This window comes from Chionomys nivalis, chromosome X, assembly GCF_950005125.1.
Source record: "Chionomys nivalis chromosome X, mChiNiv1.1, whole genome shotgun sequence".
NCBI lineage: Eukaryota > Metazoa > Chordata > Mammalia > Rodentia > Cricetidae > Chionomys > Chionomys nivalis.
Window position 1 is genome coordinate 107,274,270 of NC_080112.1, and position 27,379 is coordinate 107,301,648.

The 27,379-nt window shown below is 38.9% G+C and overlaps 1 protein-coding gene across 3 annotated transcripts in view; it reads right to left on the reverse strand.

Moving 5' to 3' along the window:
• The window catches only part of Pls3 (plastin 3), an 89,020-nt gene that overhangs the window by 61,203 nt on the left and 438 nt on the right, over window positions 1-27,379 (reverse strand). Inside the window, exon 1 of one of the 3 annotated variants that reach the window (XM_057760158.1) lies at window positions 26,986-27,149. The exons of 1 other annotated variant lie outside the window; for it this stretch is intronic. In XM_057760158.1, coding sequence (XP_057616141.1) covers window positions 26,986-26,989 — 4 coding nt within the window. In that variant the 5' untranslated portion in view covers window positions 26,990-27,149. Of the gene's footprint in view, window positions 1-26,985; window positions 27,150-27,379 lie in introns of those variants that run through there. One more of the 3 variants, XM_057760161.1, reaches the window with a different exon arrangement.

Genomic DNA, 27,379 nt, shown 5'->3' on the forward strand with positions numbered 1-27,379 from the left:
GAATTTATATACTAATTTGAGCCTGCTGTGTCCTTTCAGTCCCCCACAAAAATGGAATTAAGCCCATCCTAAGGGATAAATCCACAAGTTAAGCCCATAGTATTCCTCAGATAGTGAAGAGGACAGGTGTATGCAACACTTGCAAAGGAAACATGGCAGTGACGATCAAAATTGAAAATATTTACTTTAGTTACCAGCTTCTGGAATGTATTCCAAACAAATAGTCCAGTTTTCCCTATTCAAATCAGATAAAATATTCAAGAGTTCAACACACATTCAGTGGAGGTTTAGAAAGGCTAAGCAATGGCATTAAATGACTTCAAATAGTTCTAGAGCCTTAACCTTGAACAAAGTATACGAGGGCAGTGTTTTTTTTTTTTTTTTTGTACTTCCTTTAGCAATCTACTTCGGCATCTAACTCAGTGCCTGGCACACAAGCAGGCACTGAACAAACCAAACTTGCTCCACAAGAAAGAAAAAATCTCATTTAGCTCTCAAGACATCACTGCTCTGGCTTTTCAAACTTTACAACTGCTTTTTGACCTCACAGGGAATAATGAAAGAAATCTTCAAAAGAAAGCGCTGTTTTAGCATTTCCTGCCCGCATGCCCTAGTCCAAGATTAACCTTGTCAGTTCTTAGCAAGGCATATAAAATACCCTTTAAATGACTCATTCAGATGAAGTGGTAACATGAAGCCAGAGCTTCTAGGATGCCAGTTTCTACTTGTTCCCAGATGTTGCTATCATTTCAAAGTGTTAAATGCATTCATGAAATTTCACATGTATTTGCATAGGAAATATAGTCTGACTTCCGCTACCATTGCAGTGACAAGCTCACAGAGAAAACTTGTGGCATCGTTGTCTAATAAAACATTCAGGATATTGCCAACATTCATTCAGCTTAAGAGCTGCATAGTGTCAGCTCAAATCTCCCTTGGAATTCTTGCAAATATACACACACTTTCAAAACACAAACCAAATAAATTCTATGTCATTAGGACTTGGCAGTGCACAGCCTGCATTGTATCTCTCCAGAATATTATTTTTGGTGCTTTCACAAAAACAACTAGCTGAAAGATCCAATTTTGGTTTCGTGTGTGTGTGTGTGTGTGTGTGTGTGTGTGTACATGCGTGGTGCACTTTTGGAATTATTCTTTTAAATAAGTAAGCAATTATTAGCTTTCTGTAAACTTCAGGCATCCTTTGCTAGGTCAAATTCAAGAGGCTTCTATTTTGTTTCTAATCACTGTTCACTAGTTAATTTATTTGGTGTGTTACCATCAAGGTTTGCTTTGCTTCATTTAATTTTTTTTTTAATCTTCACAGAGTTTAGTACAGCAACAATGGTTGCTATTTTCTACACATAATCGCCATTGTTAAATCTGCCTCAACACAGAACTGTGAACACAATGTAGATTCATCTCTAAGATTGGCCACAAAAATTCCAGTCTCATAAAGAGGTTATATGCTCTTACTGTGTATATATATATATACACAAGAGATGATTTGCAAGTTTTATTTATTTCAGTTTTGCTGAGAAGCTTCATTGTATACCTTTGAGGATAGAGCAGAATTCATCAACACAATATCAGGCTGGCCCAGATTGCTATGTCTGGATTTTAACCAACCAGATTTGTTTGATTTGTATTTCATTTGGTAATCTATTAACCTGGTATAGCTAAACACATCTCATTACAATGAATTTTGCCACAAGCCAAAAGGTTCTTCTGATCTTCCCTTGCTGAATAACACATTTGTGTCAGAAACTGGCTGAGACATTCAGAGTTCTTCCACTGGGGTTGACTACTCTAGGATGACTGTCTCTTAGAATTCATGGTTTTTCAGGGTGATTGTTTTTAATGTGCACTGGCATTTTGCATTCATGAAGTTGTTTGGTCCCCTGGAACTGGAATTACAGACAGTTGTGAGCTGCCATGTGGTCCTGGGAATTGAACCCAGGTCCTCTGAAAAAACAGTCAATGCACTTAACCACTGAGTTATCTCTCCAACCCACTGCAGGGTAAATTTTTAAAAGACAAAAGTAAAGGCTACTGATACCACTCAGTGGTCAGAGTGACAGGCCAGTATGTGCAAGGCTCTGGTTCTATCTCCATCATTGCAAATAAAGAAATAAATAACCCTGAAAATAGAAAATACATAAAAATGCAATCAATTATGTGAAAAACAACTTGAATATGGTTTTTAATGAGTACCATATCATTGTCTCTTAAAAACAACACCAACAAGCTCTTGTAGCTGTTGTACCCAACCACTGAACTATACTACAAGCTACATGTAGTTTTTTAACCCTTTGTTTTCTTCTTTAGATATATACTGAGACAGAGTCTCAACTATGAAGCGTACCATGCCAGTGTTGAATTTGCTATAGCGACCAGGTTGGCTTCATCTTGTGGTCCTCTGGCCTCACTCCCCCACATTACAGGTGTGAACTGATATGCTTCACTCTCTTTCGCTGATTTGACTTTTTCTGTTAAAGATAGGTCTTTCTGAAGCTGTACCTATTACCACAGCCATTACACATGTCACTGGCAGCAGTGATAGTAGACAGCACTGTAACGAGTGTCACTAGGACCCATGAGCTATATGTTAGAGAAGCTTTCAATATAGAGCACTCATGTTGCAACCTACAGAGAGCAGAACATTTGCCCTCTGAATCTAATCACTTAATTCTGTCTCCCAATGTTACAGGGCAAATGATAAATTTGACTAAATGAAATAAAAGGCAATGAGAATAAAAAAAAAAAAACGGGATGGAAAAATGAGCCATACGGTTTTGTTCTGTGCCGCTCACGCTGAATTATTAAATATAAAGAGAGTATAAAAACTCTTCTTGAGAAAGCAGGGCAGAAAGAAAACCATAATGTTGTTTCATCTTCCCTCACCCCAATTCAACAAGGTGACATCTTCTTTCCAGTTCCCCAGTCACAATAAGTCTGGCAGGCACCATTGTTTTGCTTTGTTTCGTTTTTTTGTTCCAACCTGACAGTAAATTTCCCAGTGTTCTTTTAAGTCAACCAGCTTACCAGACACTTTTGTAATTGTTAAGGTATTATTTTTGTAGAATTTATAATGAAAGCCTGAGAACGCACAAGTGTTTTAGTTTAAAAACTTTCGATTTACTACTACTTTCCAAACAGTAATGCCCCAAATCCCAGTGGTTTAATAGCATATCCCATTTTGTTATTTTGAGACACAAATTTGTTCAAGGCAAATGATGGGCTAAGCCATACTTCCCTTAAGGCATGCACAATGAGAAGTTTGGAAGTCTCATAAGCAATTGCAATGGGTGGTCTTTACAAATTACAAAAATAGCCAGTCACTGTGGCTTGTGCTAACAATCTGAGTAATCAAAGGCAGAATCATGAGGACTACCTGTATAAAGACAAATGGTAAATTCCAGGCCATCCTCGGCCACCGAGTATGATCCTGTCTCAAAAACACCCAAAAAATTTAAAAAATAAAATAAAAACATCCACAACTAAAACTTAAAACTTTACTTAAATTCAAGCAAAGATCCGTGATTTAGAAAAGCTAAAGATCAACAATTTAGAAAAGCTACATATTCTAAATCAAGGAACGCATTGGCTCTGTGTGGTAGCTAGCATCTAAATTCCAGCCCATGAGAGGATGAGTTTAAAGCCAGCCTATGCTTCAGTGTGACACTGTATCTTATCCGGACCCCCACATACCCCAGAGGATATGTAATTCCTGGGCTGGGGCTCATTGGTAGCATATTGCTCTGGCAGGAATAAGACTCTGGATCCCATGTTGACAGCTATAAAACAACAAAAGAAGAAAGGTTCATTCCTTTGACAAACTTCAGTTCTTGACAACTCCAAAGGCATTCACGTTATATTTTAAAAGACACTTTCATTTGATGTTTTAAAATTTATAAAAATATAAGAATGTGTTTGCCATAAAGAATTTATGAAGAAACAGCAGTTGGATGTCATATGCACATAATCCCAGCCCTCAGAAAGAACAGGGAAGAGAATCATATGAGTTTGAGGCCAACCACAGCACACAATCAGTGTACATACAACCAGGATAAACACAAGCAATGTACACACAACCAGGGTACACACAAGAAGTGCACACACAACCACGGTACACACAAGCAGTGTACACACAACCATGACACATACTTGAAAAAAAATACATGGCTGAGGGGGCAGGTACCTGTATCTTGATATATTATACAACACATGAATGTGTCAAATCATGTGGGAATATAATTTTTATATTTCTGTTTGTCAGTTAAGGAATAAATTTAATTTTGTGGATAGACTGTATATATAGCCCTGGCTAACACAGAGCCATCTCTGAAGACTAGGGCTGGCATAAAACTCACCGACATCTACCTGCCAGAGTCCTGGGATTAAGGGCATGTGCCACCATGCCTTGCTAAATTATTCTAAACTATAAAAATAGATATCAGTGGGGTTGGTATGGAGCTCGGCTGACAGCTTGTTTTGTACACCTGAGGCCCTGGTGACAGTCCCCAGCACTTCCTAAAGCAGAGCTGGGATCACTCACACCTGTACTTTGAGCACTCTGGTGGTAGAGGAAGGAATATTAAAAGTTCCAAGTCATCCTCAACTACAGAGAGAATTTAAGGCAAGCTTTGCTACATGACATTTTATATCTTAAAAAAAGGTACAGGGTTAGAAAACAAGAGCAAGGAAAGAGGTATCTTGAATGAGAGAGCCATTATAGGGTTAGCAAGAAACCTGGTTCTAGAGAAATTCCAAGGAATCCACAGGATGACCCCAGCTGAGACTCTAAGCGATAGTAGAGAGGGTGCCTGAACTGGCCTTACCCTGTAGTCAGATTGATGACTATCTTAAATGTCACCATAGAACCTTCATCCAGCAACTGATGGAAACAGAGGCAGAGACCCGCATGGGAACACTGAACTGAGCTCCCAAAGCCCAGTTGAAGAGTGGGAGGAATGAGAACATGAGCAAAGAGGTCAAGACCATGATGGGTTCACCCACTGAGACAGTTTGCCTGAGCTAATAGGAGCTCACCAACTCCAGCCAGACAGGGAAGGAACAAGCATAGGACCAAGCTAGTCCTCTGAATGTGGTTGACATTTGCATGGCTGGGGCAAACTGAGGGGCCACTGGCAGTGGCACCAGGATTTATCCCTACTGCATGTACTGGCTTTTTGGGAACCTATTCTCTTTGGATGGATGCCTTCCTCAGCCTAGATATAGTACGGAGGTCCCTGGACCTTCCCCAAAGCAACCTGCTTTTCCCTCTCTGAGGATTGGATGGGGGTGGGGTGGGAGGGTATGTGGAGGGAATGGGAGGAGGAGAGGAAGTGGGAACTTGGATTGGGATGTATAATGAAAAAAAAAAAGATAGTTTGTTTTCTTTTTGAAGAAAACAAGATTTAGCATTAAGCTAGACAAGGAACTAAATTGTTTTCCTTAATGAAATTACCATTTGAAAATGCATTGCCATTTATGTATACAATCTCTAAAATCTAATTCAAATTAAATCAATAATTCCTCTAAAAAAATTCAGTGAAAATCTTTTTTTTTCCTGTATTTTGAGACATGGTTTCTCTGTGTAACAGTCCTGGCTGTCCTGGAGCTAGCTCTGTAGACCAGGTTGGCCCCATACTCACAGAGATCTGTCTGCCTCTACCTCCCAAGTGCTGGGATTAAAGGTATGCACCACCACCGCCTGAGAGGTGCAATTCTTTACAGTTACAAACAAATTTTTTCCTAAAAAAAATTAGGACAGCAAGGAACAAATCTAAAATTAACTAAAACATATAGACAAGGGAGTGTATTGACTTTCCCCAGTGTTAAAGTTATATTATGCAACTACACTCATCAAGAGACAGTGTTGATGACACAGCATCAATGCTTGGAACACTGGAACAGAAGAAAGAACTACTCAGAAATACTTAGATAAGGGCTGGAGAGATGGCTCAGTGGTTAAGAGCATTGCCTGCTCTTCCAAAGGTCCTGAGTTCAATTCCCGGCAACCACATGGTGGCTCACAACCATCTGTAATGAGGTCTGGTGCCCTCTTCTGGCCTACAGACATACACACAGACAGAATATTGTATACATAATAAATAAATAAATATATATTTAAAAAAAAAAAAAGAAATACTTAGATAAGTATGCGCAACAGATTTCTCTCTCTCTCTCTCTCTCTCTCTCTCTGTGTGTGTGTGTGTGTGTGTGCGCGCGCGTGCGCACACGCACATCTGTTTTTATTCTATGTGTGCTGTATGTGTGTCCCAGGACAGAGAGCTATTTCCCCCAGGGCCCAGAATCAGTGTCAGAGAGTGCATGCAAGTATTGCATACTGTGGATGTAACCCAGCATCTTTTGCATACTAAGAATATGACCGCATGGGGATGGGGGTAAGGGTGGGGGTGGGATTGGAGGAAGGGGAGAGGGGGAGAGAGAAGGGAGAAGGGAAGGTTTGGGGAGAGTTTGGGGGAGTGGGAGGGCTGAGATGGAGGAAGGGCAGATATAGGAGCAGGGAAGAAGATATCTACATTAAGGGAGCCATTCTAGGGTTGGCAAGAAACTTGGCTCTAAAGGGCAACCCAAATGTCCATGGGAATGTCCCCAGCTAGGTCCTTGGGCAGCAGAGGAGAGGGTGACTGAACTGGCCTTGCCCCATAATCACACTGATGATTATCTCGAGTATCAGCATAGAATCTTCCTCCGGTGATGAATTGAGATAGAGACAGAGACCCTCATCAGAGCACTGGGCTGAGCTCCCAAGGTCCAATTGAAGAGCAGGAGGGAGAAGATGAGCAAGGAAGTCAGGACCCCTAGGGGTTGGCCCACCCACTGAGACAGTGTGCCTGATCTAAGGGGAGCTCACCAAATCCAGCTGGACTGGGACTGAATGAGCACATGATCAAACCAGACTCTCTGAATGTGGCTGACAATGGGGGCTGACTGAGAATCCATTGACAATGGCACAGGGACTTGTTTCTACTGCATGTACTGGCTTTTTGGGACCCTAGTCTATTTGGATGCACAGCTTCCTAGGCCTGGATGGAGGGGGGAGGGCTTCCCACAGGTCAGGGCACCCTGCCCTCTGTTAAGGCTAGAGGGGGAGAGAGGAGGATGAGTAGGGGAGTAGGAGGGGAATGAGGGGGGGGTGGAAATTTTTGAATGGAAAGATTTTAAAAAAATAAAATAAAATAAAGAATATGGCCAACCATTGAACTATATTGCTATTTCATGAGCCAATGACCTTTATTGTTTTTACAAGAATGCAAAAAAGCCTACCCATGTAGGAATAGTGGTAGAACCAGTAGATAAGCATAAGCAAATAAAGGAAGGGGAGGAAAGATTACAGGAGTCAGGGGTGAGTGGATCTAGGGGAGGGGGGAGGTGAGGGCTAGGAGAAGTGGAGGGAACAGGGACTGTGCTCAGGATTTATTGTATGAAAGAAGAATATTTTAAAAAAAATACATAAAAGTCATGTGCGGTGGCAATACCTGTAATTAGGATGTGGAGACAAAAAGATCACAAACAATTTTAAAGCCAGCCTCTGTTATAGTAAGCGAAAAATCAGAATGAGCTACATAAATTCTATCTCAAACAAAAACACAATTACTTAAACCTTATATAAAATTAATTTAAAATGGCTTAGTATGGTGGATTATACTGTAATTTCAGCACCCAGGAGCCTAAGAAAAGGGTGTATGTACATGAGTTCAAAGCCAACCTGACCTATACATAACAACTTCCAGACCATCCCAACCTATATATCAAAGACTGTTATCAAAGGGCAAACCAAAACAGAGCCGGAGTGACTGAGATACGGTTTAGCAGTTGAGAACACTGGCTGTTCTTCTAAGGGCCCTCAGTTTGATTCCTAGCATCCGTATGGCAACTCACAACCATCTAGAATTCTAGTTCCAGGAGTTTCAACACCTTCCTCTAGCCTCTAAAGGCATAAGGTGTACATGTACATGTACATAGACATGTGAACAGGCAAAACACCCAGACATATAAAATAAAAATTAATATTAAAAATTAAGAAAAATTAAAAATGGATCATAGAACTAATTGTAAAAATTAGTCTTTGAAAACATTTGAAGAAAAACAATCCACAATCAGATTTGGTGAAACATTTTTGGACATGACATCAAAAAACCAAAATATTGCTAATTTTCAAATTTTCAATATTGCTAAAATATTGCTAATTGGAAAATACTGGGAATCATTAAAATTTTTTTGCTTTTGCATGGTGGGTGTTTGAGATCATGCCTATAATCAAAATGCAAGGGAATTAAAAACAAGTAAGTAGAGAATCAAAGGCCAACCTCAGCGGCAACTGGGTAACCAGTCTCAAAGTTTTTATCATTCTGTGAAAGACCTTGCTTATGCCAGACAAAACAATGTATATCATAATCTTAACAAAGGACTGATACCTATAACATATAAAGAACACTAAAAATTCAACATCACACAATAACCCAATTACAAAGAGAAAAGACGTGTAGACATCACACAAAAAAGAATATATAAACGCAGAATAAACCCCTGAAAAGATGTTTTAAATCATTAGCCATTAGGGAGGAGGGAAGGTTTATCACTACACCTTTGATGGAATGACTAAACAATGATATCGTCAAGGATAGGCAAATACAGGGGGAAGTTGGACTATTCACACATTGCTTGGAAAAGTAGGAAACAATATAGTTGCTCTACCACCATAATTTGACAGTTCCTTATACAACTGACATTCAACTACCATTCAACTCAGTGACTGTACTCTTCGGAAAGTCATCTCCATGTTAGACTTTTTGTTAACTGTGACAAAATATCCGACATGAACAATGTAAGTGAAGAACAAAGTATTTTGGTTCATGATTTCAGAGGTTTCTCTGAGTCCACGGTCTTGTCTCCATTGATTTTTAGCCTATGGTAAGGCAGAACTTCAGGACATAACAAGTGGCACATGGCAGAGACTAGTCTCTTCATAGTGGACAGGAACAGAGACCAAGAAGTGCATGGCACAAAATATAGCCCCAACGACACATTCTCGGTGACCTATTTTCTCCAGACAGGCTCCACCTCTTAAAGTTTCCAAAGGAGAACCATCCAGTATTCAATATATGATCCTATGCAAGACATTTCATATTCATACCCTAACAACTTCCCCAAAATAAAACTTACATTTGGGCAAGTAGTTGCACACAAATGTTTATAGCACCTTTATTTATATCAATAAAAAAGTTGGAAATGAGCATGGTAGGGCATGTGCTTAGGGTGCTTGAAGTCAAAAGTTTAACCCCCAGCAGGATGGTTCAGTGGGTAAAGACACTTGTAACCAAGAATGATTAGTTCAATCCCTGGGACCAATATGGTGGAAGGAAATTACCAACTCCTGCAAATTGTTCTCTGAACTCCACTTGTATGCTATGACGCATGCATGCCACCCTCCAATAAACAAATAAAGGTCCATTTCCTAGGCACGAGTGATTGTGCAAAACAAACCTTGTACCAGACAGACAGGGTATGGAGATGGTGGAACACTTTTTTTAAGTAACAACAAAATACAGCTGGAAATGGTCCAGATGTCCTCGAATGGATGCATTGTTAAATAGCACACCCACAGACTGCTATTTAGCAATGAAAAGGAACAAAGAATGGATATGTACAATATTCTGGAAGACTCACCAGAAAAATACAGTGAATGAATAAAGCCAATTCCCAGGCTTGGTAGCTTATGCCTGAGCAAGCGCTGAGGGTGAATGATCACAAGTTCAACTTAGGTTAGCCTGGCTCATAGTAAGGCATTGCATATAAATAAAATAAAAAGAGAGAAATAGAGGGGGTAGAAGGAGGGTGGGAGAAGAGTGGAAGGTGGGAGGGAGGGAGAGAACTCGAATTCCCAAATGTCCCATTATATAGATTACAGAATTGATAAAAAGTATAAAAATAGATAACATATTGGTGATTTCCGGGTCTCAGGAACAGGGGTGGAGGAAGAAAGGAAGTATGTGTTGTTATAAATGGAGAACAAAAGACACTTTGGAGGTGATGGAATGTTCTACATCTTGACTGTCTGTACAATGTTAGTATCCTGAGATATATATTATTATCCTGTTTTAGCAAGCGGCTACCACGGGAGGAAATTGGGTAACACAAGATGTCTTTGTATCGTTTCTTACATTTATGTGTGAACCTACATTTATCTCAAAATAAAGTGAATAAAAATCAAATTCAGAACTAAATAAAGAAGCCAAGTGTGGTGGTGCACACATTTAAGCCCAGAACCTAGGGGGCAGAGACAGGCAGTTTTCTAGGTCTTTGAGATCAGCCTGGTCTACTTAGGGTGTTCTAGACAACACAGGGCTTGTCTTGTGAGACTCTGTCTCAAAAAACAAAACAATAAAATGAATAAAATATATACAGTAATCCAACTAACATCATTTTAAAAATTGTTTCCATAGTCTTTCCAAAACATTAGTATAAATATTGATAAACTATTCCCACTAAATTATCAATAAAAAAATAAAACCATAAAAATCCAAAACATAATCATTTCCTGAATCCACTAGGGTATTTAACCTGCATAAAAATTTTTGATCTATACCAAAAGTCAAAGGAGCTGACATAATCACTAGATACAACCAATGATGAATTCATAATCTGATGGCATTACTCAGGATAATAGAAATTTTTGAACAAAAGTGCTAAGGAAACAGGTCAACGAGGCCATGTTCTTGATGGAAGCATACAATTTCGGGTCTCTTTCTTTCTGCCCTTTCTGGCTGACATGAAGTAATCTGCACTATTCACAAGGATCTACTACCTAGTTATTCTGCCTTACCTCAAGTCCAAAGCAATGAAGTCAGCTTCCCTTGGGTTGAAATCATGGTCCAAAATAAATCTTTTCCTTTAAACTGTTTTTCTAATATATTTGCCACAACAACAAATACTTGAACATACTTTACTAATGTTATTTTCGTTGCCACCTCTACTAGAATGTTAAGTTTTTTTTCTTTCTTTCTTTCTTTCTTTTTCTTTCTTTCTTTCTTTCTTTCTTTCTTTCTTTCTTTCTTTCTTTCTTTCTTTCTGTTTTTTTTTTGAGACAAAGTTTCTCTGTGTAGCTTTGGAGCCTGTCCTAGAACTCACTCTGTAGCCCAGACTGGCCTTGAACTCACAGAGATCCGCCTGCCTCTGCTTCCTGAATACTGGGATTAAAGGTGTATGCCACCACCACATGTCAATAAATTCCAATTTACTAGAAGCCAGAAGTGATAAAAATCCTCTGATAGACTTGTAACATATTGAATTAGAGTTTTCAAAATGTTTTGGATGGATTAACAAATCAGATTATGAATTTGTGCTTGTTTAACACACCTAGAACTACTGACTAAAGAGAGGACATAAAAAAGATTTCACTGTTTATCACATAACTATTATTAAAGCATTACTATTAGCTAGGAACAAATTGTCTGGCCTAAGCTGCTTCGGTGATATGTTGTTGAGTTCCAGGGAGTTAATGGCAGTTTTAAAACATGTCATAGTATCTGCCGTTCTATCTGTTAGTATCTGAAAGAAAACAGCAGTTAGTATAAATCGATTCAGGGAGGAAGAGGCAGTGCTATCTGGCAGTTTGGAGCATGGGTATAGTATTGAAATGGACAGAGAATAGTGCCGAACTAGGTCTACTGCTAAAATCTGGGTCTTTTGTGATAAAGAGGTGTTCCTACACCAATAACCTCAACAATTGTAAACTGAGGCTAGTCACAATCAGACTTCCATGGCTTCACCTGTAAAAATCAGTGCCTGAACTGAACCCCCAGCTCAAACGCTGGTATATTGTTTGATTAATTTTAGTATACCAGACACACTGTAGACAATTAACAAAGGTGTGTTACAAGAATTAAGTAATTATACAGGAAATTCAAAATAGGTCTCCAGGAAATATGTGTCTAGATGTGGTAGTATGCCTCTATTCCCAGTTACTGGGGAAGGAGAAGCAGAAAGATCATGAGTTTGAGGCCAGTCTTCACTACACAGAGTGGCTAAAACAACAATAACACATATGTAACCGAACATTCTAAACATCTACCAAACAGTACATTTTAAAGGCCTGCCTGACCCCACCCAAAGAAAACTAAGATCTTTTATTTACTTTGCATTACTCAAGGAAAGGGGAAAATTTACTAGAAGGAAATCACTGAAAAATACATAGGTAGAAAATTAATAGCCAAATAATGAGTAATAACAAGAAAATAATAGCCAGTCATTCACAGCTAAGATTCACATTAGCAGCAGAGGAGGAATAAATGAGGCATTCTTATCAGTACCTTTTACCTCAGAATCTTGCCTGTAGTAAACGTTTAATATTGATGTGTTCCATCATTTATAATAACTATAATGTAGAAACAATTCAAATGACCACCCCTGAGTGAATGGTGGATATAGCTACATAGCCAAACATTGATCAAGCATACAAAAACAGTAAAGCCTGAGAATGTGGATGATCTTAGATAGCACTGCAACAAATGGAAGAAGCCAGATGCAAAATAGACTTAATTCACAAAAAAAACCCTAAAAAACAATTCATATAAAAATCCAGTATAGGGAAAAATTATGAAGATGCATAGTAAACTAGCAGTCCCTTAGGGTTAGGACGGTATGTATCTTGGGAGAATTATGGGTAGAAAGTCCAGCATTTCTGTCTGAACTATATATATATATATATATATATATATATATATATATATATATGAAAATGGATTGTAGGGGGCTGAAGAGATGGCTCAGCAGTTAAGAGCACTTGTTCTTGCAGAAGATCCAGGTTTAACTTTCAGCACTCCTGATGTGGGAGTCCCCTCTGTATGCGGTGAATACCATTGGTTAATAAAGAATCTTCTTTGAGCCTATGACAGGGCAAAATATAGTAGGTGGGAAATCTGAACAGAGATATATAAAGAATAGGCAGAGTCAGGTAGCTGCCATATAGCTGCCAAGGAAGAAAGACACTAGAACAGAGCTTTACCTGGTAAGCCACAGCCTCATGGCAATACACAGATTAATAGAAATGGGTTCACTTAAAATATAAAACCTAGCTAGAAATACCCTTGAGCCATTGGGCAAATAGTGTTGTAATTAATATAGTTTTTGTGTGATCATTCAGGTCTGAGCAGCTGGAAAATGAATGAGCATTCTCTGCTTACACACTTCCTTGGCAACTCACAACTGTACCTAACTCCGGTTCCAGGGGATCTGACACCCTCATCTGACTTCTGTGGGGAAATGGCATGCATATCTTACAAAGACATACATGAGAGCAAAACATCCATACACATAAAATACAATAAATAAATATTTTTTGAAAAAGAAAATGGATTGTAATGACGTACAAGATGGGGGATGGACTAATAAGTGTTGAACTGTTTATCTGAAGAAGATAGAACGGGCATATACATGCAGTTTTTCAATAAACCTATCCAAATGTGAATGTATCATAGCTTCCTCTTTGATAATGAAGTTCAGCAGTTCTTACCATGTAAATGCCATCCACACTGAGGGACAGAAAGATGACTCAGCCAGTAAGAGCACTCATTTTTGCAGAGGACTTGATTTTGGTTCTGAGCATCCACTTAGGGAAGCTTCTACCCAATCAACTACAACGGCAGTTCCAAGGAGTCTGAGACCCACTTCTAACCTCCATGGATGTAGGCACGCATATTGTGCACATATGTACATGCATGCAAAAAACACAAACTAAATAAATTAAAAAAAGAGAGAGAAGATACTAATCATATCTATCTGTAGGTAATGGAACATGCCTGCACCTTCAGCATACCAAGAGGCTAAAGCAGGAGAATTACTAAATATAAAATAGCCTGGGCAACATCCCAAATTTCAAGCCAGAATGGGGTTACATAGTGAAACTGTCTCTAAAAACAAGAAACAAGCTGGGTTGATGGTGGTGCACACCTTTAATCCCACCACTCTGGAAGCAGAGGAAGGCAGTTGACTGTGAGTTCAAGACTAGCCTGGTGTACAGAACAAGTTCCAGGACAATCAGAGCTGTTCCACAAAGAAACTCTGCCTCGAAAAACCAAACCAAACTAAACCAAAACCAAACCATAAAACAAGAAACAAAACAAGGTATATCCAAAGCATTCATTCATAATCAATTATCTGAAATAGCTAAAGCCAGGTACGGTAATAAATTCCTGTGATTCCAGTCCTTAGAAGGCTTGGGTAGGAGTATTTTGAGTTTGATACCAGGCTGAACTTGGTAGAGTGCTTTCTTAATGCATGAAGCTGTGGTTTGGCTCTTCAGTACCACCTATACCAGGTGTGGGGGTACATGCCTATAATCTCAGTACATGAGAGACAGAGGCAAAATAATCAGAAGTTTAAGATCATCCTCAATTACCTAGCAAGCTTGAGGCTAACCTGTGCTACATGATTCTTCCCAAAAGAATAGAAAACAAAGTTTATTGCCTAGGTTTGTATCTTGAATTGTTTTTGTGGATTTCCTTCTAGCAACTTGCATGCATGTGTCACACACATACACACACACACACACGATGTGAATTTCAAAGGACTATCCTGTAGGAGGGTTGGAGGTTGAGGAAAGGAGAGGGTATTGGGGTGAATATTGTCAAAGTACATTATGTATTTGCATAAAGATTTCATGGTTAATTCTTTCATTTTGTACAATGAACTTATGCCAATAAAAGTTTTAGTAAGTAAATAAATTAGCTAAAAAGTAAATAAAAGCAAGAACACCATTTGATTATTGGCATGGCAGGAAGTCATTGTGTCATAAATCAATGGTCTTCCAATTTGGGTTTTTTCTATATGATTTATTGCCCCACCCTTTACTTTTTTTTTCTTTTTTTTTTCTTCCTTCACTCCATCATTTCTTCTTCCTGGGGATCAAGTCTAAACCCAGTAAAAATTCTCCCACTAAGCCATATCTCCAGAACTTCAGGTCTATCAGCAGACATTTCAGGGTCATTCCTTTTCACCAACTCAAGTATAGTAATAGGTAAACTCTATCTATATGCTCCTTATGGGTTCAACCAACACCAGCTGGAAAACATTCAGAAAGACCTGTGACTGACTGTATTGAACTTATATAGATCTTTTCTTGTCCTCATTCTATAAACAATCCAGTTAACAACCATCTGCTAAGATATTCTATGAGGTATCGAGGAACCTAAAGATGATTTAATGTATGTGGGAGAGGGGTGTGAACGTAGCTCAGTGGTTAAGTTTAGAATGTGAGATGCCTTTGATTCAGTTCTCACCTCCTCACACAAAGATGAAGACCATGCATAGGTTATATGCAAATACCATCTTACTTCATATAAGGGACTGAAATATCTGTGAACAACAGAATCCGAGAGAGTTCCTGGAACCAATTCCTTGTGAATTTGAAGGGCAAACTGTAAATGGCACCTGCTGTGTGTCAGGCCACTATGAAAGAACCAGAGCAGAGGTTTTCCTTGGGATTTATTTGCTTAATCCCTACTTGTATAGCTCATCAGTTGGCAGGACTTTCTCACTGCCCTTGTAGAAAACCATATGTATTGCTTTGATTCTGTCCTACCAGAGGGAGTAACTGTCAGATCTGAAATCCCAGGTACTCCTACCCAGTCTAAGGTCTGTGAAAACCATGAAGTGCAAGTTAGAAAATTAACACCATCAGCTATATGAGCTACTTGCACTTTATAGACAGATCAGAGAGAACCTAAGAGAACAGGAGCTACAGAAAGGTTGAGCAGTGCTTATACAAGCCAACTTTTCTAAGGGCTTCTGTACACATGAATATCTGGGTATTTCCACAGCAGCAGAACCAACTACTACTGTAGTTGGACACAGCATCTCCAATTTAGTAAAGCTGGAAAGAATTTTAGTTTTGTAAAAACAAAATGGGGTGTGGCGCATATTCTAGCCAAAGGGCTATTTTACTCCAAGACACTGGTGTCTGCTGACCTTCATTTATAGGCTGAGCAATGTTCTATTTAAGTAAAATTAACTCATAGTGGGCTCCTTTTTTAGGATGTAATAATTATTGCAAAGAAATAACAATGTTTAAATGTGATTTGTTCTTAGTTTAGATTTGATTATACTGGGATATAAGTAAATGTCTTTGTCCATACAAAGTTTAAATTTAGAAATTATTTTATGATTAGGAAAAAGACCATATTTAAATTCATTTCTCCATGTAAAATATTTCTAAGAGGGAAAGGATGTGTCTCAACAGGTAAAAGTGATAGCCATGGAAATCTGATGGCCCAAGTTCAATCCTGGAAAGAATGTAAAAAGCCAGATGTGATGATACACATCTGTAAAGACATCAGTCCTACAGATAAATGGGAAGTGGAGAGAAGAAGCACCCTAGCATCATCCATCTGGACTGGAAGAAGCAGAGCTGCAGCAGAAACAAGAGAGACACTGCCTCAACAAGGTGGGAGGCAAGAACCGGTTCGTACAGGTTGTCCTGATGTCACATGCATGTATGCACACACACACACACACACACATTAATTAGTATAATAAAAATTTTAGATTTTGTGAGAACTAATATTACCTTTGTGCCTTTTTCTTCTCCTAAATTGCAGGAGTTATCTTCTCCCTGTTTGTCATCTCAGCACATAAGCAGTCTTAATTAAATACTTTTTTTTAATGATAGGGCTGGAGAGATGGCTCAGCAGTTACCAGCACTAACTATTCTTACTGAAGACCTGGGTTTGGTTCCTAGCACCCACGTGGCAGCTTACAACTAGCTGTAAATCCAGTTTCAGAGAATCCAGTGCTCTCTTCTGGGCTCTGTGGACATTTATGTATGCATGCTGTGTACATGCACACATGTGGACAAAACACTCATACCCACAAGATAATTAAAAGTAAACACTTTGGTTAACTGAATGGATTATAAAAACCACTCACAGGAGATGTTGTTCATATTACTTCACGAGTTATTTATGTATGATATATATTTGTCTAGATAGATAATAGACAGACAGGCAGAGATAGATACTTAAATGTACTTGAGAACATTTTATAGCTTACCCAAGTTTCTATTTATATTAGTAGCCTAAAGGCCTTTTTAAGGAGACAGTGTCTTATGTATTCTAGGCTAGCCTCAAAACTAATCTTGAACTTTTGACCCTCTTCTTTCTGCCTCCAAAGTGCTGGAATTTACAGGCTTCTGTTTCTGGGGACCAAACACAGGGCTTGCTATATACCAGGCGAATAAATACTCTACCACTGAACTATATCCTCAATCCCCCCCCCTTCCTTTATGTCTATACCTATAAACTTCAATTTGCTAGACATACCAAAATTCCTTCATCTTTCTACAGATCTCTAGTTTGGGAAGGTTTCACTTGCCGGTACCATCAATACTACATGCTAGCTTGAGTTTCATTTGAGAGCTAACAGAAGCTAGACTACTTGGAGTTTAGATTTTTTTTAAAAATGTTTGACGTTATTTGTATTTTTGAACATGTAATCTGTTGATATAACCTTTAAAACTTCATTAAGTTGGTTCTATTTTTAAATTATGATAGGACAACTATTAGATGTGATTATTCAAACCATGTCTATTAACTCATTCATGCCTACAATCTCAGCTATGTTAGAGGTTGAAGTAGCAGGACCAAAATTTAAAGTTTATCAGGATCTTGACATAAAATTTAAATAAATAAACAAATGAATAAGGGCTGAAATTGTAACTCAGTCATATGGAGTTTGCTCAGTATACACTAAGACCTGGGCTTAATCACCAGAAACATACTCAGACAAATGATAACTTCCTCATAACCATGAATAAAAATGGTACAGCTATAGCTGCAAGCTGAAGATTCATAAGTTGCTTAAACCTTTTTGGTTTGGTTGGTTTTAGTTGTTTTTTTTTTTTTTTTTTTTGAGACAGGGTCTTTCCACATAACCCTGGCTGTTCTGGAACTCTGTAGATCAGGCTGGCCTTGAACTCACAGAGATCCACCTGCCTCTGCCTCCTGGAGTGCTGAGATTAAAGGCATGCACTACTATACCCAGTTTGTTTAAAATAGTTTTGAATGTCTCAAAACCTTTCATTTCCTGGACTTTGCATTTGAAGACTTCTACCAGGAGAAAAATGAAAATAATAAATTCAAATTTAATATCTAAATTTACCAATTTTCCAAGACTGTATGCTACCTTGGAAAAGATATTGAGATAAGTGCTTGCAGCAACCATGACGACCTGAACCCAGAACCATGGAAGGAGGGAATTGACTCCTGAAAGGATTCCTCTGCCCTTGAGCAAATACAAACACACACAAACATTTTTTAAAGAAAGAATACTGATTTAATTTCTAATCCTGTGTCTTTTGAGATTTCATTCATTTATTTTATCTATGCTATTTTTCTCTAAAGCAATCTTTCCAACATTGGTATTCTATTTCTGTGAAAACTGCAAACTCTTGAAGCTTCCTCTCCCATCGTCCAAACCTGACCTCAACATTAACCATTACCTTTCATCCTTGTTTAAGCTATATTTGCTAATGGCTATGAGTTTGTTGTAAATAGTACATGTAACTTATTAGGAGTCATGTTTCCAATTTTCCTTTGAAGAGAAGTTCTTTAGACTGCTGGATAGCATATCCTCATAAAAAGATGAATTCAATGAGAAACAGGTTTCTGAGCTAAGCAAAGCTGCCTACACCTTTGCTTAAATCATCTGCATTCACAATGAAAAGCAACAGAAAATGGAATTTTCATAATAGCATTAAGTAAAACCAACAAGAGCTAGTGAAATGGCTCAGTGAGGAAGAATGTTTGCTGCCAAGCCTGAGGACCCAATTTAAATCCCAGGGACACCTACATGGTGGAAGAAGAACTAATTCGCACAAGTTGTCTTCTGAGTTGTGAGCTTCACACACACACACACACATCAATGCAAAATTCAAATCAAGCCAAAAATTTCACAGTCTTTTCCTATTTTCGATTTATTTTTAACTTAATTATGTTTGTATGGGGGGAGGTATGTGCATATGAGTGTATTTATCCTCAGAAGCCAGAACAAGATGTTAGAGTCCCCAATCAGGAGTGACAGGCAGTTGTAAGCCACCCTTTGTGGGTGTTGGGAATGGAACTCAAGACCTCTGTAAGAACAGCAAGCAGCACTCTAACTGCTGAGCCATCTCTCCAGCCTGCCCCACAGCCTGTTTTCTTAGTAGCAAATTGTAGTAAGAAAAGGGTTCCAATTAGTGGAAAATTAACAGATCCAAATCTCTCACAAAGATAGTGTAAAATATTAAGCTATAAATGGAAACGTTTGTTGAGAGTCTATTGTATTTTATGCAAAGTAAGGACTTTCTATATTTACATATAATTATAATGTGTATATGTATTCATTTTCCATATGTGTATCACAACTTAAGCTAATCAAACTTCTATTTTCAATGCACTAGTTTCAGAATTGCACAAAATGCCTTTCCTAGTGAATATTTTAAAACACAGAAGGTTGAAGGAAGAGGACACAATTTAAAAATGAAAATGATTCTTAGGAGTAAAAATAGCCTACTCTTACAAACTAGTCATGATTCTTGCTTATTCTCAAGTCATTTAACTGAGCTGGCCTGATGGCTCAGCATGTAAAGGCATTTGCCACCAAGCCTAATGACCTGAGTTCAATTCCTAAGACCCACAGATTAGAAAAAAAGAACTCCACCCTCTCCAGCTTGTCCTCTGACTTCCATAAGCACCATGAAAAAGGCACATACACAAAGTAACTAAATGCAAAACCTTACATTAAGTGAGAACTCCCATGACTCAGCTTTCATCATTCCTGGCATATACCAAATGGACACTGTATCCTACCACAGAGATACTTCTATTTTTATTGCTGTTCTATTCCCAACAGCAAGGAAATGGAATCAGCCTAGACGTCAAACAACAGATAAATGGGTAAAAAAAATGTAATACAAACATAGTGGGCATTTTATTCAACTATAAAGAAAAATAAAATTTACAGAAAATGGATATTTGGAAAACATTATTTTAAGTTAGATCTCCCAGATTCATATATGCATCATATGTGCTCTCTCATATATGCATCCTAACACATAATATTTATACATATGTAGATAAGCAGAGGTGAGTGTGGCCATGGGCTATGAAACTAGAAAGGAGACTATTAAGTATGGAGAGAGGTAATGAGGAAGGGGAAACTGATACAACATATGAGATGAAAGCAGAAAGGAGCTTGAGGAAGTGGGAAAGGGTACAGGAGGAAAGGGGAAAAGATATGTATAGGAAAAGAAACAAATTGTCCAAAAATGACATAATGAAACCTAAATGTGTGCATGCTAATTAAAAATGACGAAAAAGAATGAAGTAGAAGACAAGAGACTCTGTATTGACAACCAATAAAGAAAAAGGACCATAGATTTGCAAGGAAAAAAATCAATTGATGACATTAACATGATTTCTGCATAATATTTGAAAGAAGAAATACAAAAAATATCACATGTAGGTTTTTATTCTGCTGTTATTAGATATTTCTGATTTTCCATTTCATTCAATTGACTTAGTAGCATACCTCTGCTTGTAAGCTGGAGATCATATACATTCAAGTATAGATATGTTCAGGGCTTAAATAATAAGAACAGCCTCTCTCTCTCTCTCTCTCTCTCTCTCTCTCTCTCTCTCTCTCTGTGTGTGTGTGTGTGTGTGTGTGTGTGTGAGAGAGAGAGAGAGAGACAGAGACAGAGACAGAGACAGAGACAGAGAGAGATACTGGGGAATGAATCCAGAGAGCAAATGTTTTTCCATTGAACCACATCCCAGTCTTCTGAAAGCCCTGTTAAAGCCCTAGCATAGTCATGATGTACTATAGTATGCTGGATTTCTATAGTACCTGTCTGCTGAAGAGTCAAGGTTTCACGTAGCTCACTTATCCTTTCAGCAAGCTTATGAAATGCACAGATTAAAAACAGATGCCTCAAAAATCAAGTAAGCTCCAGATACGAGGACAACAGTGATTTACTGAAAAGGGCCTATCTGTCCAGTGGAGGGATAAAAGACCAGGGATTCCAGACCCAATGCCTTATTTATAGTAAACATTGCCACGCTTATCATCAATCACATTTCTAACCTTTAATAAATTTTTTTTTGTTTTTTTGAGAAAGGGTTTCTCTGTAGCTTTGGAACCGGTCCTGGAACTAGCTCTTTTAGACCAGGCTAGCCTTGAACTCAGAAAGATCCACCTGCCTCTGCCTCCCGAGTACTAGGATTAAAAGCATGTGGTACCACCTCCCAGCTAAGAAAATTTAAGTTTTACATATTGTAAAATCAGTCTGTAGTCAGGCCTGGTGGATGCAAGCCTATAATCCAGAGTACTTGAGAGGTTGAGGCAGAAGGATTACAAATTCAAAGGCCTCCTTGGACTACAAAGTGAGTTTGAGACTAGCCTGGCATTTAAGAAAGACTCCATCTCAAAAAAGAAAGCAATAAGTGGACCTGGCATATAGCTCTCCTCTCACAGTATTTGCTTTTAAATGTAATGTTTCTTCATCCCTAGGACAATCCATACTCACATTTTTCTTACAAGTGCTAAAAATATGGCAACCTTCAATGTGACCGAAATTAGCTGTGAATCTTTTGAAATTGTTTCACCTCCGTAACTGAAATAAATGGACCTACGTATTCAGAGACTGGCTTCTAAGAATGGCATTTAAGGACTAGAGAGATGGTTCAGCGGTAAAGTGTTTGCTGTGCAGGCTTGAGGACCTGAGTTCGGATTCCTTAGAACTTATGTAAAAAAGACACAGGAGGTAGGTAGTGGGCCCTTGTACTGAAAGCACTGAGGAGGCAGAAACAGGAGACTAGGGCTCGCCAGTCAGCCAGTCTAGCCAAATAGGCAAGCTCCAGTTTCAGCTAGACCCTCTGTCTTTTTTTTTTCCCTTCTAGACACGGTTTCTCTGTAGCTTCAGAGCCTGTCCTGGAACTCACTCTGTAGGCCAGGCTGGCCTCTGTAAACAGAGCCTGGAACTCAGAGATCCACCTGTCTCTGCCTCCCGAGCACTGGTATTAAAGGCTTCTAAATTTCTTCTAACCTTAGTTTTATTTTTTATCCATCAAACTTTTCCCTTTAGATCATATTCCACCAATATCCTGTCATACTAACAAGTACAAAATAATTCTAAAAACAAGATACTCAAGCTGTCCTATATTGATAGATGTTCATTTTCAAATTTGATTTCATACCTGCTACTTTTAAAACAGCTATAAGCAAAAAATGGCCTGGTATATAAACATTCCACCCAGAGTATACTAGACTGAATACAAATACAAATTCCTGCCATTGTCAAATATGATAAGAATATGATATCAAGAAATATGGAAAGTCAAATAGAAATGACATTTAAAACAGAACATGGAATAAGAAGTGGACTTTATTTATTCTTTTTTCCAAGAGCATCCGTCACTTTAGTGCTTAAGTATCATGGCCAAACTGCCTTTTTTTTTTTCTCAGTAGCAATCATACTATTTTGCCTAGGAGGAAAATTTCACTCAGTTTCTTGTTGTAAGAGGCCACTTATTCATTCCCAGCTGCCCAGACTCGAAATAACCACACAGAAACCATATTATTTGTAAAACTGTTTGGCCAATAGCTTAAGTGTATTTCTGGCAAACTCATATCTTAAATTAATCCATCTCCATTAATCTGTGTATCACCACGAGGATGTGGCTTACCAGGTCAAGTTCTGGCGTATGCCTCTGGCAGGGCTACATGGCTTCTCCCTGACTCTGCCTTCTTTATCCCAGCATTCAGTTTAGTCACCCCCCCCCAGCTGAGTTCTGCTTTGCTATAGGCCAAAGCAGTTTCTTTATTCATTAACCAATAAAAGCAACACATTGACGGAAGGACTTCTCACACCAGTTTTTGATAGTGCCCTGGACATTAACACTTTGCCAGAATAGCCAAGGTCAAGGCTAATGTATGTACAGCATTGTAAAAGAGACTTATCTCGGGGGGGGGGTGCACACCTTTAATCCCAGCACTCAGGAGGCAGAGGCAGGCAGATCTCTGTGAGTTTGAGGCCAGCTTGGTTTGCAGAGTGAGAGACACCTGTCTTGAAAAAACAAAACAGAAAGACTTGTCTCGTTTAAAATACTACTCAATCATTATTACTAATCCTTGTACTTCAAATGCCACAAAACCTAAGCACATTTTAGCAATCAGACTTAAAAGAGCGTCAAAGAGATTAGACACTTTAGATTTTAATGCTATTTACAATATTACAACAGAGGCAAAATATAATTTAGCTTGCACTTCAGGCAACTGGTTAGGTCTAAGGGTATGATTTAAGAATTGGACTCACACTTGGTAGTTGTGGTGTACACCTTTAATCTCAGTACTCAGGAGGCAGAGGCAGGAGAATCTCTGTGAGTTTGAGGCCAGCCTGGTCTACAGAGCTAGTTCCAGGACAGTCAGGGCTATACGGAAACCCTGTCTTGAAAAACAAACAAACAAAAATATGAGTTAATTAAATAATTCTAAATCACAAGTCAGCAGCAATGAGGGTTGTTTTAAATGTATGGGCAATTTAAGAAGAGCTGCAGACCTGAAATTAGTGGTGATTCTGTTTAACATGGATTGGGATGCAGGATGGAGGAGGTGAAAGGACAACTTTCAGGAATCAGATCTCACCTTCTATCATGTGGGTCCAGGGGATCCATTTCAGGTTACCAGGCTAGGTGATGATGTGTGCCTTTACTTACTGAGCCATCTTACAGGCTCATGATTCTGGTTTTCTATGATGTATAAAAGCTGCAGTCAAGATTGTCAGTATTCCACCTCTTAAAAATGATTTAGATCTAGTATTTTTTGTCTTAATTGTGTTGATATTTATTTTGCTTTTAGAGAAAGAGAAAGAACAAATGAAGGTGAGTGGATAGGATCTGGGAGGAGTTGGGGAAGAAAAAATATGATCAAATTGTATTGCATAAAAAATTAAATAATGATTAAAGAAGGAAAAACTTCAGTATAACTCAAAAAAAACTCTGTAAAATACTTTTCTTCCTGACTTTTTGAGACAGGCTCTTATGAAAACCAGGCTAGGCTCAAGCATGACCTGGAATCCCTGATCCTCCTATGTCTGCCACTTAAATGCTAGAATGAGAGATGCATGTTACCATAACCGGCTTTAAACCAATTTTGAAATAACTTTAGATTAACAAAATAACAACAATCATACATGTAGACTGTGTTAATCTTCACTCAGCTATAACTAATATCATTTTATATATCTATCTAAACATTTTTCAAAGTAGGAAATTAATAATGGTTATTAGTGTTGAGTCATAGCACATAATGCTGAGTTTCATAGACAATTTCTTTGACTGATTTTTTAAAGTTAAATTTTTATTAGAAATTCAGTCAAGAAAGAAAGAAAGAAAGAAAGAAAGAAAGAAAGAAAGAAAGAAAAAGAGAAACAAACAAAGAGATTAAGTCAGTCTAAAATTAACCAGGCAATGGTGGCACACATCTTTAATCCCAGAACTCCAGGGGCAAAAGTAGGTGGATCTCTATATGAGTTCAAGGCCAGCCTGGTCTACAGAGCGAGTTCCAGAACAATCAAGACTGTTAAACAAAGAATCCCTGACCCAGAAAAAAAACATAAATAAATGAATAAATAAATAGTCTAAAATTACATTGTCACTTCACTTCCACTAGGGGGGCTCAACTCTAGGAGTTCAGGTACAATTCAGACTTCTTCCTAGCTAATCAGAGCAATAGGCTGTTTGGGAAAACAGAACCGTATGCTTTAAGATAGCTATAGTTTTCATGCTCAGAACCTTATGCACAGCTGAAACTGGGGTACAGAAGTTCTTCAGTGGTTAACAGAAATAGAAAATCTGGGAGGAAAGACACAAAGCAAAAATCTCTTAAACATTCCCAGTAACTTTAAAAAATTGTGTGTGTGTGTGTGTGAATATATGCACACACAAAGCCAAGGAATGATGTGTAAACGTTAGAGTACAAATTGCAGAAGCAATTCTTCTACCCAATAGATCGAGATTAGACTCTGGCAGTCAGGACTGCCAGCAAATGCTTTATCATGTGAGCCATCTGCGAAGCCTCCTCAACCCCTACCCTCATTTCATTTTTGTAGCTTCTGCATTCATTGTTTTTAACAACTAATATGTGCAAACAGCCTATTTTAAAAGTAAGTGAGTAAGTAAGTTCCTTACCTTGGAGACGACTCTATATGTTTCTTTTCTTCCATTTGTTTGTTTCCATAACTTATTTACTTATGGTTTTAATCATGTAGTTCTTCTAGATTTTGGATTCCTGATTCTGCTGTCTCTAGCTTCTAAGAGCTGGGATTACAGTGTCTGCCACAACCACACCTGGCTGCTCTACCCTGTTTCCATAGTTATAATATACAACTGAAATAATGAAACAGCCATGTTTTCTCCAAGGAGCAATTACAATATAGGATAATATGGGAAAGTCATTTCATAGTCTTCTAACCAAACCACTCTGGAACACAATCCTTAACCAACTATGGAAATTTTATGTCAACTAGTTTTGGCTAGGATTTCTGAGCCAATTTAGTCCAAACTACAAATAACTGATAGCTAATTTTAGTCAAGGGATTATTCACCACCTTTAAGTAGATGCCCAATATAGAGAAAAGTTCAATGGAAGTATAGGCCAGACCAAGGAATATGGGTATTCTTTATATTTTTAACACTATTTTGTGGCATATGACTTCAAAATTAGAATTTAGCAATGAAATGGGACATGAGATAAAGGTTAGCTTTCTTAGAAAATTATTTTAAAGTATTTTTAAAATTTAGAAAAGCCATATGGAATTGTTGGAAAGCGGATGTCATGTATTTCAAGCTTTTGTTCTTAAAACAGTGCCTCTTTTTTCGTTTTTAAAATATTTTGCTTAATTTTTATTTTGTTTAAAAATCAGAGCAACAAATCCCCGTCTGTTCCCTCCGGCAATTCCAAGAAATCCCTTCAGTGGAAGCGAGCTGACACACATTGCCCCCTCCCCCTGTTTTGTCTTGGTAGTTTTTGGAATAAGGGCCTCAGCCATTGCATTCCTGTTTTAAAGTCTAAAGAAGTCATGTGACCATTACCCTCGGGGCATCAGACACTTAAGGCATGTGATGTCAATGGCATGTGTGGGACCTCAGCCATTAAGTTGCAATTCACAGTAAACATCTCCGGGATAAATTTTTAGACTTTCAAACACATAGCGATGTTGAAACGGAGCAAATGCTGATTGTTCCGTGGATTTTAACTTTACCTACATCTTGTAACTACTGTGGTCACGCAAAGTTCCTCACCCTGTCTACATTACCCTTAACAGGAAGAGCAATAGCAGCATCCCTTCTGAATGGTCCTATACAGTTAGGCTCCCCAATTCAAATCCAAATTAGACCTGAACGACTTGGGTAGTTAGTTACACAGCTCAAGTGAAAAATCAAGAGGTCTTTAGGATGGAAAGTGTCAGCCAAGCTGCAACAGCTAGGGCCTGGAGCCAGGCTGAGGTTCAGAACCGCCAGCACTTGACCAAGCAGAAAGGCAGCAGCAACTTTGGGACTGGCGACCCGCCAGGGCGGGGGTAGTCTGTGTCCCCAGGCCTCTCATTAGGTCGCTAAAGTAAGGCGGGTGGAGAAAAGTAAACACAGGCAAGTGCAGCTGTGCCAGGGAATGGGGTTCCAGCCACCCCGTTTGCTCAACCTCCCAGGGATCCTAAGCGGTCCCCGGTGCCGAAGCTGGGCTGGTGAGCTTCTGGGTTGCAGAGCCTGAGCAGTTAGGACGCAAGAGGACCGCCAGCGCGTGGCTAGGGGAGAGAATCGAAAGATACCTCTGGGCTAGCCTGGAGAGGTTCTGCAACGCAACGAAAAAAAACAAAACAAAACAAACAAACAAACAACAACAACAAAAAAAAAAAAAACTGCTTACTCATAGGGAGTCGCGGCGCAGTCCCGACGCCCAGGGTAAGAAATGGAGAGGTGAGCGGGCGGAAGGTGGGCAGCCAAGGCCAGGTTCCTTCCAAGGGCCACCGCACCCTCTAGGCGCCCCTCCCTTCCAGGAGCCACGGGGTCCTCAGGAGCCCGCTGGGTCACCCTCAGCAGTTGACCGGAAACTAGCTGAAGGCAACCTAAGCTGCGGGCTCCGGGATTTCCCAGTGGCTGAGGAGGGAGGGAGGGATGGACTGGGGAATGGCAGTAGCTGGGAAAGGACGGCAGAGGGAAGTTAGACACACGGTTTCCACTCCAGGGAAGTTGCTGCCTTAGGGAATCTGGGTAGGGGTTGGCTTCTAGGACCGAGAACCTCCCGCCGGCGGTGGGCAACT